This window comes from Choristoneura fumiferana, chromosome 27 (genome assembly GCF_025370935.1).
Source record: "Choristoneura fumiferana chromosome 27, NRCan_CFum_1, whole genome shotgun sequence".
NCBI lineage: Eukaryota > Metazoa > Arthropoda > Insecta > Lepidoptera > Tortricidae > Choristoneura > Choristoneura fumiferana.
In genome coordinates, this window is record NC_133498.1 from 6795118 (window position 1) to 6815769 (window position 20652).

At 39.3% G+C, this 20652-nt stretch overlaps 1 protein-coding gene and 1 pseudogene across 1 annotated transcript; one reads left to right on the forward strand and one right to left on the reverse strand.

Moving 5' to 3' along the window:
• Positions 1-2864: 2864 nt before the first annotated feature.
• Positions 2865-6858, reverse strand: LOC141443247 (uncharacterized; annotated as a pseudogene).
• A 1489-nt stretch (positions 6859-8347) lies between these two features.
• On the forward strand, positions 8348-11916 carry LOC141443500 (trypsin inhibitor-like). The gene is made up of 3 exons (XM_074108817.1): positions 8348-8443; positions 9391-9445; positions 11758-11916. The coding sequence occupies exons 1-3, from the start codon at positions 8383-8385 to the stop codon at positions 11870-11872; spliced, it is 231 nt and encodes a 76-aa protein (XP_073964918.1). The 5' UTR covers positions 8348-8382; the 3' UTR covers positions 11873-11916.
• Positions 11917-20652: the final 8736 nt, after the last annotated feature.

Here is a 20652-nt window from a genome sequence, read left to right on the forward strand (position 1 = left end):
GTGTGTGAAGTTTCCAACCAGCACTGGGCCCGCGTGGGAATTACGGTCCGAGCTCTCTCATACTGAGAGGAGGCCTGTGCCCAGCAGTGGGACGTATGGCTGGGATGATACTTAACTAAGATAAATTGATAATCTCCCGACAGTGTTACTACAAAATTCAATATTAAAAACGGCTGAACTGATTTTAATGAAACATAGCCAAACATAGCTAAGAACCACTGTTAAGGAAACTCGCTTTCACATAAAAAATCGCATCGAAATCGGTCCATCCGTTTGAGAGCTACTATCAAACATAATTATATAACACACCTATTTTTTTTGCATCAGGGGTTAAAAGAGCTCAAGTTATCATTTTTATTGGCAATTCTAATACTTTCGCTTGGTCTATGGGGCCTTTGATCACGGAAGGGAGCCAGCCGCGCACTTTTCTGTTTAAATTAGAACACACCCTGCATTAATGTGCAAAGGTACTTAGCTTTAATGCCTTACAATATAACAATGTACTATTATTACCTACCTACCTGCAACTAGACTAGGCATTTTCAACCTTTTCGTTTTACGGCACACCAGTAAAAATAGCCAAGTGCGAGCCGGACTGGTGCATCATCATCATCATCATCCCAGCCTATATACGTCCCACTGCTGGGCACAGGCCTCCTCTCAGAACAAGAGGGCTTGGGCCATAGTTCCCACGCGGGCCCAGTGCGGATTGGGAACTTCACACGCACCATTGAATTGCTTCGCAGGTTGTGCAGGTTTCCTCACGATGTTTTCCTTCACCGCAAAGCTCGTGGTAAATTTCAAATGTAATTCCGCACATGAATTTTGAAAAACTCAGAGGTGCGAGCCGGGATTTGAACCCACGACCCTCTGCTTGAGAGGCGATAGGTCAAACCACTAGGCCACCACGGCGGCGGACTGGTGCATAGGATAGGCTTATTTAAAGGGTCGTGTTAACACCTTTAGGTATGAATCGCACACGCCACGCGTCAGTTGGTTTCGTACTATTTTCTCATTATAATACAAACATTGGAACATAGAACCTCCTCCTTTTTTGAAGTCGGTTAAAAATAGCTACTTATCATTTCGATGCAACAGGGTGACACTATTTACCGGCCCGGATTATACCGACATGGAAATACCGACCCGATATTTCGTGTACACGCCCATACAAACTGGTGTCAAACTGACAAGAGCTTCAATGGGCGTGTCACAAAATATCATGCCGGTATTTCCATGTCGGTATTGTACGTCCGGTATATAGTGTCACCCAATGCAACATACACTTCCCGGCAATCGCGGCACACCAGTTGAAAACCTCTGAACTAGACGCACGTATCGCTATTTGTTATATTCGTGGGTAAAAAAATATATAAATAAATATATTTTTTTCTCGTTTAGGTTTTTTTTGGTATTTTGTGTTTTTTTGTATAATTGTTTTTTTTAATGTATTACTTATAATTTTTTGTTTTTGTAGTTGTAATTATTTTTTTAATTTTCTTTGACATTGTTTGGTTTCTTTTGATTATTTGTGTTTACTTGTGGTTTGATTAATTTGTTGTTCTATTTCATTTGTCATTTTTGTTTTATTTAGTTAGGATTTATCTTTAGTTTATTAGGTAATGTGTATAATATAACACTGTAAATTTTCTGTTTAATAAATGAATGATTTTCAAAAAATAATAATAATAATATCTATCATGGGACATTATTGACACCAATTGACCTAGTGCCAAACTATGCAAAGCTTGTACAGTCTTGTAAAATACTGAACGAGAAAAAATCTGGCCCTCAAACGTATTTTTTTTTTATTCGACTGGATGGCAAACGAGCAAGTGGGTCTCCTGATGGTAAGAGATCACCACCGCCCATAGACACCTGCAACACCAGGGGTATTGCAGACGCGTTGCCAACCTAGAGGCCTAAGATGGGATACCTCAAGTGCCAGTAATTTCACCGGCTGTCTTACTCTCCACGCTGAAACACAACAGTGCAAGCACTGCTGCTTCACGGCAGGATTAGCGAGCAAGATGGTGGTAGCAATCCGGGCGGACCTTGCACAAGGTCCTACCACCTGCAGTACTTATATAGATAAATACATACTTAAAAAAATATTAAACATCCAAGACTTGGGAACAAGCATTCGTATAATTTAAATTTCAACCTTCTTTTCAGTTTCAACCATCTCTATGGAAAAAACCCAATAGGTATAATCGCTGTGGTATGACGCTGTACTCGTAAAAACACCTGTGATATTAAAGAAGATTAATGGCTTTGTTTTTATAAACTTAAGGGAAAGTTTTCCAGTGGGTATTACTAGTCTAATAGCAGGCTTCTCACGCGTAATCCATTCATCATCATCATCATCATCAGCCAGAAGACGTCCACTGCTGAACAAAGACCTCCCCCTTAGAACGCCACAATGAACGACAACTCGCCACTGGCACCTACTAGACTAGATTAAAATGACTTCAAAATACAAACTGAAATATTGATGCACAGAAAAACCAGAAAAATAAGACCAGCACTGGGAATCGAACCCAGGTCCTCGGTATTCCGTACCGCGTGCTATACCGCTACACCACTGCTGGTCAACGGTACAGACACGAATTTCCCCTATGCACCTTGTTGTATTATGAGGTCCACGTAAATCAAACAAGAGCTTCGGATAAGGACTGACTGTATTACCTTATAACATTACCCTCTTCACAATACTTAAACTACCTACACACCTCATATCTCAGCTTGTTTGTTTCTTATTTAGCCACTTAAGCAGTGACGCTAGCGACATCTATACCGTAGCCCTCATCGAGAAACTTTCGGCTTTTTTAAAATGACTTCATCAACCAAAATAGGTTCAATAATTAAATATCTGAGCGACCGAGCTCCGCTCGGGCTAAAACTCGGTACCAAGCGTTTTCCCAGAGATAAGACCAAGCTAGATCGATTTTGCATCCCCAAAAACCCCTCCATACCAAATTTCATTAAAATCGTTGGAGCCGTTTCCGAGATCTCCGAAATATATATATCTGTATTACCTTATAACATTACCCTCTTCACAATACTTAAACTACCTACAATTTCCTTTTTTTTTAGACTAGTCTACAAATTAGAAAGAGTATTATATTCAATCTCTTTAACATAACAGAGACACAAATAATATTGTTTTAAGGGATCGGAACTGTAATAGGCATTAATTCAATAGTTAATTTTCAAATTTAAAAATGTATACATTTTTACATTATTATTATCAGTTTTATCATATAGGTAGGTACAATTGTTTAATTTAATAATTGTATTTCATCACATTAAAATTAAATAACTTCGTATTTTGTAACATGCATAATAAAATAATTTATATACGTGTACGTGCATTATACAATAGCAATTTTGCAATTAATTAAAGTTTATAAATAAAGATTATGCCCTATATTAATAACGAGTTGGTATATAGGTCCAGAGACATTAACTTTATAATTGTGTTATAGCAAATAAACATTATTTATTCGATCTGTTCATTAACATTTTTACGCGCGATTTTGAATCTTAACATCTTCATTTTATAGTTTAAATTAATTAATTAACATAATGCCATTAATTAACTAATAATTTAATTCGGTAGGCAAACAATAATCACTTCATTGATACAATAACAAGCAAGATTTGATTAATTATAAATTATTAAAAATTATTACCTACTTAACGTTTAATTTAATAATACACATAATGTATTTTTTTTTAATTGTAGGTATTCTTGTTGACGCGATCAGGTTGCGGTGGGAACGTGTTTCTATTGTTCATATTGACCTGCCAAAACTAGTAACATAGTAATTACTTTCATTATTCGTGGCGTTGCTGGACACTGGGACCGCACGGGAACCGAACTCACTCTGAGCGCACGGCTGCTGCACTTGCGCTAACGGGGCATTCAAGCGTGACGTCATCACGTTATTACTCGAGACTGCTATATCGTCGTAAGGGAGCGAACATACTGTGTTCCTTGCGTTCGAAACATCAGGGCGACGTTCAGAGTCTTTTATTAAGTGACGCCTATTTCTTATCAGAACACCACCATCAGAACCAACATGTCTTTCCCAGTTTTCAAGGAAAAATTAGGAGGATGCTAATTTCAGTGCAAATTGGAACCTAGATGGAAATGGATGCTACCCCAAAAATCCACAAGAACCCGCTAGGAATGTAAATGCCATCTCTTAGAACAGAATTGCCAGATCTCCCATTTTTCTTCTTTTTAAACCTCCCTCACGTGTTTTTTTTTTAATGGTTTGTTTTTTTTTTATATAAATACTTTTGTGTGTTTACCCTTCCCGTACTGTGTAAAACGTGCCGCGAGACGGGCGCAGGCTGAAAATCAGCGCCGCCGGTTGTCGACCGGCAGCATGTGAATGCTGAGCTTGAGCCTATTGCCACATATTTGTAACGTGTCTGTTGTTTTTTATTTTTGTATTTTGTTATGTTCAGTGTATTTTTTTTAATGTGGCAATAAATGTCTTTTTTTTTTTTATCAGCCAATTCGATTGCATATGACCGTATTCCACATAATGATAAATTTTTTGCACTAACCCAACATTTGTTTACCCTTACTTTTACTTTTTGTCCTGGAACCAAAGGTGTTAAATTGCGAGCATTCCGGTCGTAATACAACTTCTGTTTTTCCTGACGCGATTGTAACTCTAATCTAACGTGTTTTTGGATTTTTGGTTGTACTAGCGTCGGTGGGCATGGTACGATACTTCTCATCTTACGATTATTTAAGAGCTCGGACGGGGACGCCAGTTTATTACTAATAGGAGTATTTAAGTACTCCAGCAAGGCTAACCTAAAATCAGTGCCTTCCACACATGTCTTCTTCAATATATTTTTAATAGTTTGTATATTTCGCTCCGTCTGTCCATTTGACTGGGCGTAAAGTGGTGAAGAGGTAACATGCTGAAAATTCCATTGTTTAGAAAACATTTCAAAATTTTGAGAACGAAACTCAGGGCCATTATCTGACATTACAATGTCTGGTATACCTTGATGACTGAAAATTACTTTTATTTGCTGTATAATGTGATCCGATGTTAAAGAATCAAACTTCTTATATCTCCATTTGCTTTTCTAGCCACAGTAATGCTACTAACCCAATCAGTTGGGCCCTCAACTTTCGCAATAATGACATCTCTAACCATTTCATCCAATTTGTCCTTTATGAAATTCTTCAACGCTATTGGCAATTTTCTCGGTGCATGTACCACTAGCCTAATATTTTTATCAACTTTTGTACTCTCCTGGCATGCAACCCACGCCTTCAAACACATCCGAGTAGTCTTGAAACAGACGGTCCTCTATACCATGCCCATTCACGCTAGATACAGTCAAAACCAACTGCACAACATTCAACTCAGCACACGAATCTCGACCAATTATAGGCGGTGATGTGACGTCAGCGACAATAAAATCTAAAATAAACTCACGTTTTTTATAAACAACTTTGAAATGGCAACGGCCTATGACTTTAATTTCACTACCCGAATAACCACGCAATCGAATCGACGATGAACGTAAGTCCTGCTCAAGTATACCTAATTTATCTAAATGCTTCTTGGCAAAACATTAACATCGGCACCAGTATCCAACTTAAATTTTATTTTACAATTATTAATTACTAGATCAACTGACCAATCGCTTAAAGAATCAGAACAATAATATATTACCTGGTCAGTCGACTCAGCTGACTGGATTTCTAACACATTGCACACCCGAGAAAAATGATCAAAATTATTGCATTTTAAGCACCTTCGTCCCGATGCTGGACACCTCGAGTTCCCTCTGTGTGTATAGCCGCACATTGAACACCATTCACTAGGTCCACTATACCGCAGTCCGCAGGGTTGAGTGAGACCCTCTGTGCCGCTGCGGCGGCGCAGGAGCAAGCACGGCGGAGCGGCGCGGGCCGGGCGATACGCGGCGGCCGCGATTCCTTAATGCACCTCGATGCGCCGGCGCTCCTCTTCGCTCTACCCACATTATGTGGTTCTGATCACCGTCCTCGCTTAAAGTATTCCGCGCCTGCGCTTGCTGTCTTGAACAATCCGAATAATTATCAACAAAATAAGCATGATGTTCGATAGATTCCTTTTGTATGGCTCCCGCTTGTAATCTTGATATTTGAGCAACATTGCAGATGTTCAGTGATAAAAAAAAAAAGAGACATTTATTGCCACATTAAAAAAAATACAATGAACATAACAAAAGACAAAAATAAAAACAACAGACACGTTACAAATATGTGGCAATAGGCTCAAGCAATAGCAATGATGTGTGTGTGTGTGTTTGATGTGGCAATATATAGGCTCTTTAGTCAATGTCAAATCCGGTTCACGAAGTAGGCGTTCACGCAAAGCTTGCTCTTTTACGCCACAAATCACCCTATCCTTTATTAAATAAATCTTCCATTAAATCATTGAACTCACAAGTATTCGCCAATTTTTTCAATTCATAGGAATATTGCTCGATTGATTCCCCCTCCCGCTGGTCACGGGTAAAAAATTTGTGTCGCTCAATTGTGAGATTTTTCTTGGGTAAAAATACAAAATCAAATTCACTAAGCAATCCTTTTAATGTAACGGTTTTTTTCTTGTCAAATTGTGTATATACCTCCCAACACTGTTCTCCGATGATGTGTAATAATATATTTGTCTGGACTTTCTCTTCTTTGCCCGATAGCTCACACGCTTCATGATAGATAAGAAATGCCGATTTCCATCACTCCCATTCCTTTGATAAATTTCCAGACGTTACATTTTGTAAATTATTATCAAAAGAAAATGGCACCGGCGGGGGTAGAACAGCTTCCATGACGCACAAATACAATAAAATGATTTCTTCGATACTGTTACTTGTACAAAATACGTTTAATACACCACGTACAATTCGCGCTTCTACGTTAACTGTAACACGGTTCTTTTACTTCGGCTGCGCCATGTTGTATTATGAGGTCCACGTAAATCAAACAAGAGCTTCGGATAAGGACTGACTGTATTACCTTATAACATTACCCTCTTCAGAATATTTAAACTACCTACACACCTCATATCTCAGCTTGTTTGTTTCTTATTTAGCCACTTAAGCAGTGACGCTAGCGACATCTATACCGTAGCCCTTATCGAGAAACTTTCGGCTTTTTTAAAATGACTTCATCAACCAAAATAGGTTCAATAATTAAATATCTGAGCGACCGAGCTCCGCTCGGGCTAAAACTCGGTACCGGACTATGGGACATCAAGGGAAAGTACCTGAAATAACGTAGACAGGATATTTTACTGAAAGAAGACTTTATGTTATTTTTAAAAGTTAGTAATTCTGCAATTAAAGATTTTCTAACAATTACTTGCTTCGTCTGGGAATCGAACCGATTTAAATGTAAAAAAATCACCCCTATTTTTATGATGCCAATCGAAATAATGGACAAAAAATAATATTTCTTCCTGGGCCGATTTTTCAATCCTCAATTAAACGGTCGAATAGTTAATAGACCAATAAAGTTATTCCATAGTTTATCAGTCTGATAACTGGTTGTATTTTTCAATCGCCATTTATCTCACGAATGACTACTCGACTGTTTATTCGACGCTAACTTCAGGGAGGTGAAAAAAACATATGGCATAAGCAAATGTTAGAGCAGGATAGACTATTTCATTGTCTGTCGGGTAAAAATGTCACTCCAACAATTTCGACGACATTTGGTATGTGGGGGTTTTCGGGGATGAGAAATCGATCTAGCTTGGTCTTATCTCTGGGAAAACGCTAATTACCGATCATTAGCCCGAGCGGAGCTCGATCGCCCAGGTACTATACAAGAATTGCTCGTTTAAAGGGATTAGCAGTGGCGTAGCTACCAAGGGGCTAGGCGGGGCAGTGCCCCGGGGCCCTCAAGCTCAGGGGGGCCTCGAAATTCTGCTTTATAGCTGATGATAAAGTTGCTTAGCATTTTTTAAAGTATTTGTATATATAATGATTTTACTTCAAAAAACCTTACCAGTTTTGATAGCAGTGGGCCCCATTTTTTTATTTGCCCCAGGGCCCTAGGTTACCTAGCTACGCCACTGGGGATTAGATTTAAAAAGAAATAGTGCTATGAACAAATACCCAAATTAATTTCTAATAATCGCCTTTCTAAACAAAAGAAAAAAATATTATTCGACAATCACAAAATTGCTACATTATGGACCCACTCATCAAAAGTCATATCGCCTTAATGAGTTACAGTAAAACAAATACTTAGCTAATATTTGCTAACTACACGTTAAACACAAGGACTAAAGTATAAAACAACATGTTGGTTACAACCAACTGTTACAGTTACTGTGCTCAAACTCAACCATGCTTAAACTAATTTTCTTCTTCTTGATTGCCATGATCTTCAAAAGCAGTTTAGCAGCTGGTAAGTTTTATTATGGGCGGCGGTTGCTTTCCACCAGGTAACCCGCCGGCTCATTTTCCACCTATATTAAAAAGCCGGCCAAGAGCGTGTCGGACACGCCCAAAATAGGGTTCTGTAGCCATTACGGAAAAATTAAGTAATATTTTTCTAAGGATTTCTTATTTTATACGGAATCTTCCAAGTTTAGGTGTATTTTATTTCTTAGGCTGCTATTTACTCTTAAACTACTAATAATTCTCAAGCAAACTTAGCCGTTATACTCGTAGTTTGCCTTCTAAATTTGATATACTTACTACCATCCTGAATTTTTTCAAATTTTTCCACCAACTGGTTTAGATTTTAGAGGGGGGGACGCTCGATTTTAATGAAAATTTGCACTTTAAAGTTGAATAAGTATTTCGCAAAAAAATCAATGAATTGAAAAATTGTCTTAGCATACCCCACACTTTAGGGTTGGATGATAAAAAAAAACCCACTTTACGTCTATGGGAGGCCCCTAAAAAAAATTATTTTTTAGTATAGGTATATTTTGCCGGCATAGTTTACATATATATATATCCGTGCAAAATTACAGCTTTCTAGCATTGATAGTCCCTGAGCAAAGCCGCGGACGGACGGACAGACAGACATGGCGAAACTATAAGGGTTCCGTTTTTGCCATTTTGGCTCCGGAACTCTAAAAAAAAACTGAGCCGTATGTCAGTGTTAACAGTAATCAAAACACGGTGTATAAATTTATATGTAGATATTTATGCGACAAATTAAATAATGTGATATTCTTTTGTCTTCTTCTTCTTTTTCAGGCTTTATCTATATAATGTGATATTGCCTCTGTTTATTCAATAAACAAACTTATGTTTGTTAGATGTAAAAAATATAGAGATATTTTTCACATCAAAATTAGCAATGAGTGGTGAATAGGCTCTAGGATTTTTTTTTATTTTCAGATCCAGCCTGTAGTGATCCAATATTCAAAGGTCCATGCAAAGGATTTTATAAAAGGTACAAACATCGCTTATCATCATCATCATCATCCCAGCCTATATACGTCCCACTGCTGGGCACAGGCCTCCTCTCAGAACAAGAGGGCTTGGGCCATAGTTCCCACGCGGGCCCAGTGCGGATTGGGAACTTCACACACACCATTGAATTGCTTCGCAGATTTGTGCAGGTTTCCTCACGATGTTTTCCTTCACCGCAAAGCTCGTGGTAAATTTCAAATGTAATTCCGCACATGAATTTCGAAAAACTCAGAGGTGCGAGCCGGGGTTCATCATCGGGGGGCATCATCATCATCCCAGCCTTTAAACATCTCACTGCTGGGCATAGCCTCTCATAATGAAAGGGTTTGGGTGGGTTGTAGTTCCCACGCGGGCCCAGTGCGTTTTGGAAATTACACACAAACCCGCCGGCAACGCACCGTGATACCCCTCGCGTTGCGGTGTCTAAAGGCGGCGGTGATTGGTTCCCATGAGGTAAAACACAAGTGCGAGCCTAGATTTGAACCTACGATCTCCTCATTGGGAGGCCACAGATCAAACCACTAGGACACCACGGTGTTAAAATCGTTATCCGAACTCTAACAAGAGTATTTTATTTATAACTCTATCGTTTCTACAAGGTGTTAATAAAATAACTGAAAACCTCAGACAAACCAAAAAACTAAATAATTTTAAATCAGTTTATTGCCTTTATTTTCAAATGTTTTAATTATTCCAAAAAATATTCGTATAGGTATAGGTAGTATAGGTATTTGATTAATCGTAAAGTTGATTAATTTCTAACTCTACACTAAATAATAATGTACCTACATCTTTTTCTCTTTTAAGATATGGCTTTTCTGTCCTAATTAATAGGACAATTTCGCCAGTGTCAAGGTTAACTCTCTTTGAGAGGGACGTTGTACGGTGATTGTAGTTTTTGCAACTTAATAGAAAAATTCCAGAAACCACGCGGAGACAACTTGCGCATTAAAAAAATGCCAGACACGAGAGCAATATAGAATTTTGTGATCACTGTTCACTGTTAAGGTTAATCGCCGCATAAAACACTATCAAAATTATACTTTAACTAGCCAAAGAAACAGAAATAGCAAAATTAGATATTGTCTACATCCGCCATGTTCGAATGCTACAAATCGAATACAATAATGTACTTGCCAGTTGCGCTTCGCCGTTTTTAGAAGAAAATGAAACTGTCAGAAAACAGCCAGTATTAATTATTATCTAAATAGTATGCAACCTCTCTAAAATACTTAATTGCGTATACTGTATTCGTAACTTTTAGACTGGCTGCAGTGAAAAAAGGGATAACCTATAAAAGAATAATATAGCCTGAAGATATAATGTAATGAGGGCTATCGCGTATGAATTCGCCACTAGAGGCGCTAGTGTAGCGTGAGGTCTCCGAAATGTCAAATCTCATAGTTTTTGGGTGAGATACGCGGGTTTATTTATAATTAGAATAATTTTGTGATATCTGAAATTAATTATGGGAAATATGCGTTCCGGGCCAATGAATGTCTGTGTTTTGAGACAGTTTTGTCTTTCGGAAACCTTTGTCCTTTTTTTCCGAACAAAACGGGGACTATGCAGCAATGTGGCATGCTCGATATTTTCATGGTACAGTTTTAAGGTGTATTGAATATGATTTTAATCTAAACTTTGTTTTAACGCCCGTAATAACAGATTTTGAAAGCCACACTTAAAAACCTCACGCAACAGTGCGCCATCTAGTGAGACACAAAACGATAGCCCTCATTGATTCTACTTTTGATTCTGAACAAAATACTTTAAAGTTTCCAGTTACTTAATTAACACCTTAAATTGTATCTGTTTTTCATAATGCCCGTGCAATGGTCATTATAAATAATGCCCATATTCATTTCTTGGTTTGTGACATCCATATTATATTATAAATGCGAAAGTGTGTATGTTTGTACGTTTGTCCGTCTTTCACGTCGAAATATATATAGTTAAAATACCACCAACGGGACTTATCACGCTAACACACACGAGTAATATTTAAGTACCTCGACGATTCGGCCACATATTACTTACAGTGGCCTTGGTCACGAATAGACGTGGTGACGGCGAGGTAAATATTACTCGTGTGTGTTAGCGTGATAAGTCCCGTTTATAGTATTTTGACTATGAGTGAACATCACGAAAATTTAAAACGTTATTTGATATAGTTGATGGACCCGAGAGCGACAGGCTACTTTTTATCCCGGAAAAATGCTCAGTTCAATAACCGAATTCCCCGCGGGCGAAGCCGCGGGCAAAAGCTAGTTTAAAATACGTTTTTTTTTTCAGGTTCGCTATTAACACAGACGAAAACGAATGTATAGAATTCGTATATGGCGGCTGTGACGGCAACGGTAACAACTTCAAAACTCTCGACGAATGTGAAGCGGCGTGCAAAAACTAAACCTAAACGACAAAAATAATAATAAATAAATAAATTTAAAAACATATTTGTAGTTTTGATCCGTATGTCATCACTGGCAACACACACTGGTCAAAGACTTTAATTTAAAAAACATCTCTCTTCTTGGTGCCCATCACGCAGGCAGCATTCCCGCGTTGAACTGCGATTGAGATTCTTTGCGCGAGAAAGCTGCCGGCGCGAGTTTTGCCTGTTGCCTCCCTTAACCTATTGCTGAGCTCCCTGTGTAGCTCCAGCGCACCCTTACCCCAAGGACCTAGAGTCTCGACGCCGAAAGCAAAGAAATGATATTGGGCGCTGAGACAGCTATATTTTGTGACCTTGAGGCGTTTCCGGGCGTCTGCCGCCGCCCCCGCACATTTGGTAGTTGCTGGTAGGTAGGACGCCGCCAGGGTGTCTGTACAGGTAGCGTCCCACACCAGCGCACGGCCAGTCTTCCAGGGTATCAACGACATTCCGTCAGGGCGCTTGCCATCGCTCCGAACAATCTGGGGCTCCAGAGCAGCGGGAACGTTGACACTACTACGTTGGTAGTTTTTTTTTTGACATTCATAAGTGCTTGTTATAGCCTAAATTGAATAAAGATATTTTGACTTTGACTTTGACTTTGACTAACGAGCGCAATTCTGAGAATGTCGTTGAGAGCGGCGTGGCGGGACAGGCGGCCGGCGCCCGAGGAGCAGGAGAGGCCATGGTGGCCGAGACGGTCCACTGGAGCCCCACAAGAAACACAATTGTGACTTGCGCAGATCCCAACTCCCAGTCGGAGACCAACAGCTATGCGTAGTGTCTGGGTCGATAAAAGTTCCAGTATTGGGCGAGGGGTATGCATGGAGCCAGTAACCGGTTTCTGGCTTGGACACAGCTAACAGTCTGGCCCGGTTTATAATGTTATATATTTAGATTTAGATTTGTTTTCGTGCTACGTGTCAAATTGATTCGTATGGCCTAAAGATCAATCGTTCCGGTTGTCATGCTTTTAACACCATTTGCAGCTTTTTTTGGCGTAAGCTAGCACTAAAAAGCGTAAGAACATTATTCTCTTAAAAATGCGCTGAGGTATTTTTAACGCTTCAATAAAATTATACTGAAAAGAAAGAAAGAAAGAAAGAAAATATTTAATTGCCAACAGTACAAACAATGCAAGACAACAATATAAACAATACAAGATAGTAGTCTGTCCTGCGGCAAAAGGAGCAAACTCAGCTAATGCCAGACTGAGCCAGTGTGTGTCCGATTCACAACCGCAATTACAAATTTGTGGGTTCTTTAATAAACATTTAAAAATCTGCCTCCGTCAAGGACACGTGGCACAAGCACATGTTCTCTTAATGCAGTCGGGTTTTTTTGATTTTTGATAAGAAACGATTTTTGGAAATATTTTTCAGTCGATACTTTTTGTTCCCATTTTTTGTCAGAGGGGCAGAACGTTGTGCCATTTTGTTACTGCTGCTTTATGCGGCGAAGGCCTTTTGTCACAGGCACAAATTGCATTTGGAGCACTCTGCGTCAGTGATGCTTTTATAATGGTCGGTAGTCACACAGACGCGTAATCATCATCACCATCATCCCAGCCTGTATATATAGGTCCCACTACTGGGCACAGGCGTCCTCTCAGTTCCAGTCTCCTAGTTCCCACGCGGGCCCAGTCCGGCTGCGCATCTTCATAGTTCATTTTCGTCGCATTTTCATTTTTGCAGGTGGTAGGACCTTGTGCAAGGTCCGCCCGGATTGCTACCACCATCTTGCTCGCTAATCCTGCCGTGAAGTAGCAGTGCTTGTAAAGAGTTATTGTGTTTCGGCGTGGAGAGTTAGACATCCGGTGAAATTACTGGCACTTGAGGTATCCCACCTTAGGCCTCTAGGTTGGCAACGCATCAGTAATACCCCTGGTGTTGCAGATGTTTATGGGCGGGGGTGATCTCTTACCATCAGGAGACCTACTTGCTCATTTGCCATCCAGTCGAAGAAAAAAAAAACGAACGGCTACATAGCTTAGCATTAGTGGAAACGGTCACATAGTTTCGTAGCGTAGCATAGCACATCTCTAGTGGAAAGGCACCCTTAATCTAGTTTAGTATAGTTATCTACTTGACTCTTAGTTAGAATTGTATGTTAAATACAATACTGATAATACTGACAACTTAATTGTAAGGCTAGAATTTCAATATAATCTGTCTTATCTATCGCATTGGGCATGCCTGTAATGATAGATTTAAGTTTTGCAAATGAAGAATTCCTTTATTTCCAGAACAATACAGGTCCAACTAAAAACAAGGTACATTAGGTACAATAAAATTAAATAAGCTAAAACTATAATAAATCTAAAAATGGACCCTGCGGCATGGTACCAAAGATGCTGGCAGCATTTCCCCGCTGGATCGTAAGGCTGATGCCTTGAGCGAGGAAACTGCCAGCTGTGGTATCTCTGAGTCTCTTTGACAGATCTTTGAAGAGACTCAGAGTGCCAGGGCCCCACGGATCAAGACTCGACGCCGAAAGGTACAAAATTATATTCGGCACCGAGACCATTGTATTTTCCTGCTTTGGCAGTTTCTGCCATTTCTGCTGCTGCTGCTGCCCTTATTGATGTTCGGTGGAGATGAGACGGAGCCAGTGTGTCAACCCAAGTTCCCCACACTAGCACACGTCCCATACTCCACGGAATCAGAGACATCCTCATTCATCATCATGGCCTAGTGGTTAGAGAACCTGACTACGAAGCTTGAGGTCCCGGGTTCGATTCCCGTGTCGGGGCGGATATTTGTATGAAAAATACGAATGTTTGTTCTCGGGTCTTGGGTGTTTACTATGTATTTAAGTATGTATCTATCTATATAATTATATTTATCCGTTACTTAGTACCCATAACACAAGCTTTGCTAAGCTTACTTTGGGACTAGGTCAATTGGTGTGAATTGTCCCGTGATATTTATTTATTTATTTATTTATTTATCCCGTCGTCTCTTGCCGTAATTTCTAGATAAATAAATAAATATATAAGTTGACTATCTGGGCGGAACAAACCGAAAATTCTCGGTGCAATGCTATGCAGACGACATTGCATTGCGGTGTGAGAGACGGACTGTCTCGTGTAAAAATGCACATATGTGTGAATCACAGTTGTTTTGCGCGGTCTGATATCGGTAGCTGGTTGCATTAGGCCGCGTCTGGAAGCCAGCGGATAGCGGGGCGGACAGCGGAGTGACGAGCGTATTCTCTGTTCATTATACTTCATTTTTAGGGTTCTGGAGCCAAAATGGCAAAAACGGAACCCTTATAGTTTCGCCATGTCTGTCTGTCCGTCCGCGGTTTTGCTCAAGGACTATCAATGCTAGAAAGCTGTAATTTTGCACGAATATGTATGTATACTATGCCGACAAAATGGTACAATAAAATTTAAAAAAAAATTTTTTTTTAATAGTTTTTTTTAAACGTTTTTCAATAAAAAGACTCGTCAGGATTATTTTACCTTATTTCTAATGCTAAAAAAAAACGAAGTATAGGGCCAACCAGTCCGTCACATAATTTTCTTCAGATTTATTTTGACCATTTTTAACCCTCCCCTCCCTCACTACATCACCAAAGAAAGCTGTCAAAATTGAAAAATCGTCAAAAAAGTAAGGGTCTTGACAGAGAGACAGACAGAGACGAAAAATGTTCCTGGAAGGGTTCTGATTTTTTTATTTTTGCCTTCAAGCAAAGGAACGAATGGAACGAGCCTTTGCTTGAAAAGCCGAACTAGGACGTGCTTAGAGGTCTCAATTCAATTCGATTCAATTCTTGAAAGTATAGCTCCATCGATACTATCGATGATTCCGCCAATGTCGAGGTTGGAAAAGACACTATCGGTTAGCCGTTGTACGGTAGCTTCAGCGTGCGGTACTCGGATGAGAATCTAGAATAAGACAACACAAACATAAATTTTGTTAAACTACCTACAAAAATAGTTTGTTAATTTTTATAAATTTACATAATACAGTTATAAGAGGAGTGTGCGCTATTGCAAGGAGGAAATTTAAATTGATAGGGCGCGAGATATCAGGAGGGAGGAGGTCATATTATAGGGGGGTGACAATTTTGGGGCAATGGAAGAACATGTGTTCGAGGGTGCCCTCGTCCATGCCACATTCACATAGGGAGTGGTCTCGAACCCGTATTTTGGCGAGGAAGACTGGGTGCATACATGTCCGAGACGAAGGCGAATGATAGTGGATGTGATATTTTTGGGGCTTTGTGGGCAGATCAGGCTGGAGTTTCCCGTAATGTTTACCAACACAAAGTCGAGTAGTTTGCCAGCAGGAGTTCCATGTATCACGCATTTGTGGTAATGCGAGAGCTCTTACGTCGCGTGGGAAGCACTTCTTATACTTATCACAGCCTAATTCGATGGCCTCTTTAGCACACATATCCGCAGTCTCGTTGACTTTTATGCCTTAGAGGTCTCTCATCAAACTCACAGGAAAACGTCAAAGTGACACTTGCACATACCCCGACCGCGAGGAAACTACTCAAGCCCTCTCGCTCTGATAGGACTGTACAAAGCACGCACATAGGCCGGAGGTGAGATGAAAACATCAATTTTGCATCGATCCATCAAACAAGGTTTGTATTCTATAGCTATTATGTACTTCTGAGACCCTCTAAATACACTTCCAGTGAATGGGCCAACATTTCGTTAGAAAACGCAAGTCAGTACCTCAATTTGTTGAAGCTTATAACCACGCAGTCACTTAGAAAAACCGCTCGCTTTGTTATTAATCATTTACCTAAAGCAGCGTTTCCACCAGAGATGTGCGAGGATGTGTTGCGAGGAATATGTTTTTCGTTAACCAATAGAAACGCTTCATTTACCTCGCTTCGCTCCGCTCAGCTCTTTTCACTAGAGATGTGCTGTGCGAGGATGTGTAAAGTACAATTCAATAGAATCTGTCAATTTTCTACATATTTAAGACACCCTATCGTGGGCACACTTGATTATATATGTCCCTGTTGTTGCAATTATCATCTAAAAGGAATCAAAAAAGAATAATAGTCACATCACAAAGCCTTAGGCAGCCCGGTGTTTATATTAGTAGGCTGGAAGTGTCTACAGGATTGTCAGATTCTATTGAATTGGAGTTTAAATGAAGCGATTCTATTGTTTAATGAAAAACACATCCCTCGCAACACGTCCTCACACATTATTGGGGGAAATGCTGCTTTCTATCAGCGTGTTAGTTTCACAGTGCTAAAGTTGTTTTAGTCTGTACCACTCATTTTCTGTCGCGCCTTTGCCGCCTGTAGCGAAATTGATGCGATGTCCAAGGTTGAATAGAAAGCGATTTCGGAACCCCGCGTGTGGGGTAGCCAGATATCAAAATAGATTTTTGTTATTATGTACCAGCTGTCCACCCCGGTTTGTTTTATTTTATAAGTATATAAATAATTGACAAGATTTCATTTTTTTAACACCTGTAAATTACTACAGGAATCGAAAGAGTTTTGACTCCTGAACATGGGAAAATATTTATTATAATTTATTTCTCCATATTTAAAAAAAATACAAAAAGTTTAAAAAATATATCCGAATTTTCCAAAACTACCACAGAATAGATGTTTCCTTTGCCTTTTTCACCAGAAAAAGGAGCTGTCATAATTTTGACAACGTCTACGTCAGATTTACATGATCTTTTTTTTTAATAGAGACTAGACAAAAGTAATGAATCTATAGTGTGGTAGTTTTGGAGTTATGCCCTTTTAGAATAAGCGCATTTTAAAATAATTGTAATAAATTAATTAATAATCGTAGCGAAATTTTAAAAAATATCAGCGTCTTTCTCTTTCCAAACAGAATACAGAGAACGAATCAAATTATAGTCTTAGAAATATGAAATCTTGTCAATTATTTGTATGAATAAATTAGTTATATTATGATCCCACTTAATCCTATTTATATTATAAATGAGAAAGTTTGTGAGTGGGTGAGTGAGTGAGTGAGTATGTTTGTTACTCCTTCACGCTGAAACGGCTAGACGGATTTGGGTGAAATTTGGTACCTATGTAGATAGCTGGACAATCTGGAATAAAACATGCTACTTTTTGTTTCGATATACCCACGGGATAGGGATAAAAAATCTCGAAACAACAACCGCTGGGTTCAGTACGTTACATTAAAAACAATCATCTCAAATTTCATGATTCAGTACCCCTAGTGTAAGTTTTCGGTTACAAAATACGTCTCGATCGCGTTCGCGTAAAATCTCAAGTTGTATGGAAATACGAAAATCGCAAACGTTCCGCTAGAGGCGCTGTTCGTGTTTCCATACAAATTGAGATTTTAACGCGAACGCGATCGAGACGTATTTTGTAACCGAAAACTTACACTAAGGGCACTGAATCATGAAATTTGAGATGATTGTTTTTAATGTAACGTCAATGAAAACCACGATTTAATTTTCGGGAATCCCCAAGGGAATTTTTCAAAAATACCAAAATTTCAATTCAGCCGTTGGATCCAATGATTTACGCGTGCGAAGCCGCGGGTAAACACTAGTAATATTATAAGCGAAAGTTTGTAAGTCCGTTTGTTTGTTTGTTACTTCATCACGCCTAAACCGCTAAACCGATTTAGATTAAACTCGGTATACAGATAGTTTGTGTCCCGGGGAAGGACATAGGATAGTTTTTATCCTGGAAAATTGCACAGTTCCCTCAGGATAGTGAAAATGTGGGTATCAGCTAGTACCAAAATGTTGCTAAATTGTGTCCATTCTAAATTTGATGTTGATCAACAAAATATTCGAAATTAACAAGTTTATAAATCGCGAATAAAAAAAATTTGCTGTTAGTGTTAAGTCAATGTCAAACTGACAGGAATCGATGGTAAAATTCGGCTGTATATCTTATTTTCATCATAAACCAAATTAAATACAAACTAGTTTATATCAACTCAACGGCTCTATATAGCGCTCTTTTATCACTATAAGTAATTTAATTTGTTGCTACTTTACAGTTATTGTAGGTACTACCTAATTGGGTTTTTAAATGCGCTTGACAGGCTAATTGATATTGAGTTTAAGTACAAGATCGGAATTAGTGAATTTTTCTCTGTCGTTTGAGCTATGGTTTAAAATTCAAAAATGTCGCTTAGATGTAGCCTTTCAACCATGCAACTGTAACTACAGTTTGAGGAAAATTGTACAGCACTTAGACGACTCCTATGCGACTAATAAGCTGTACAATGCCTGTATAAGCAGCTTGTGTGCTATATAGGTTACTCCGTATAAGTAGCTAACACTAGATACTGTTACATTAAAGTTTCATACATTTTGTATTGAAGTTTTGTCTCACGTGATTTTACACGGTTGTAAGGCCCTTTCCCATAATAGGTACTAAAGGAATAAAAAAATGAGAGTTCATCATCATCATGGTTGATCATGTTTGTGTTCTGAAGATGAACTCTGGTTGAGTTCGAAACGCAGTTTAGTGTTGGGTTTTTGTGATGTGTGTGCATTCTTACTGTGCGTGGAGGCGGCGAAACTGCGTGAATCCACATTATTTCAATAAATATTTTACTTACTTAATTAAATTTTATCTTTAAATTTCCTATGCTTTCATTTCAGTCATACGTACAACTTGGTACAGTCACCAGCACCAATATCTGACACAACAAGCGTGCATAAATAAATATGTGATACGACTCTATTTCTAGGGGCGGAAGGACGTGAAAGATATTTTTGCACGCTCCGCTGTGGCAGATATTAATGCTGTTGACTGTACAACCAACAACCTGCGAAAAAAGAACTCGAAGTCGTACTTATTAACTAAGTACTTCGAATTCGTGCGAATTAAACAAAATTATATTTTATTCCTACAGCATAAGAACTTTGACACATGCACTTTCTTCAAGAGGCTGGCGCGTGTATAGCATTGCCAATTTAACTTGGACAGCGATAAAAAACGGAACTAAATTTTTTTCAAACGATTTTCACTTTGGCGGTGTCAAGCAGCGCCACTATCAACGGTAAAAGCAACTTTGTTGGTATACCTGTGTGCGTAAAGTCACTAGAAATTGTAAAAGCGTGCACACTTGCATAAGCTACGCACTTTTTCAAGAAGTGGGTGTGTTTCCATTGTATACATGTTTTTTTTTTTTTTAATAGCCTATATAGTGTCCCACTGCTGGGCAAAGGCCTCCCCTTTCTCCTTCCACTCGTCTCTGGCTTCGGCAAAATGTTGCCAGTCCGGCTGGAATCGCTCCAAATCGTCCCGCCACCTTCTTTTAGGCCTACCTATGCTCCGGTGCCCGTCGCTTGGAACCCAATCAGTGGTGATTTTGGCCCAACGATCCGGATGCATCCGGCAGACATTTCCTGCCCAGTCCCACTTGAGTTTGGTGGTTTTCGTCCCCCATCAACAATTCGGGTTTTTGAGCGCAGTTCAGTGTTCCTTATTCTATCGGCTCTTCGAACACCTAGGATACTGCGCTCCATAGCCCGCTGGCAAACCTTGAGTATACATGTAGGATCGTAAAAATTGAAGAAAAGCCACTTTTAATAGTAAAATAAAATATAATTAAAAATTTCCAAAATAACCAAATCAAATTACGTCTTTCGTCTTCCGTTGCTTAGCAACTGCGTACTGGCGACTCTAAGGGTTTCTTTACTCCCGCGAAACAGCTGGTATTTTAAGGACAGTGGAAACGCGTATTCGTTAACGACCCCTCACGCACACACACGAAACATACGCATGACGCCATTTTGTACTAGTTTCAGGAACAC

Excerpts from the sequence above, each read along its gene's own strand:
- LOC141443500 (XM_074108817.1), top strand. The coding sequence starts at position 8,383 with ATGCTTAAACTAATTTTCTTCTTCTTGATTGCCATGATCTTCAAAAGC. Across the intron at positions 8,444-9,390 it reads CAAAAGCAGTTTAGCAGCTG|ATCCAGCCTGTAGTGATCCA; the intron begins GTAAGTTTTATT and ends TTTTATTTTCAG. Across the intron at positions 9,446-11,757 it reads TGCAAAGGATTTTATAAAAG|GTTCGCTATTAACACAGACG; the intron begins GTACAAACATCG and ends TTTTTTTTTCAG.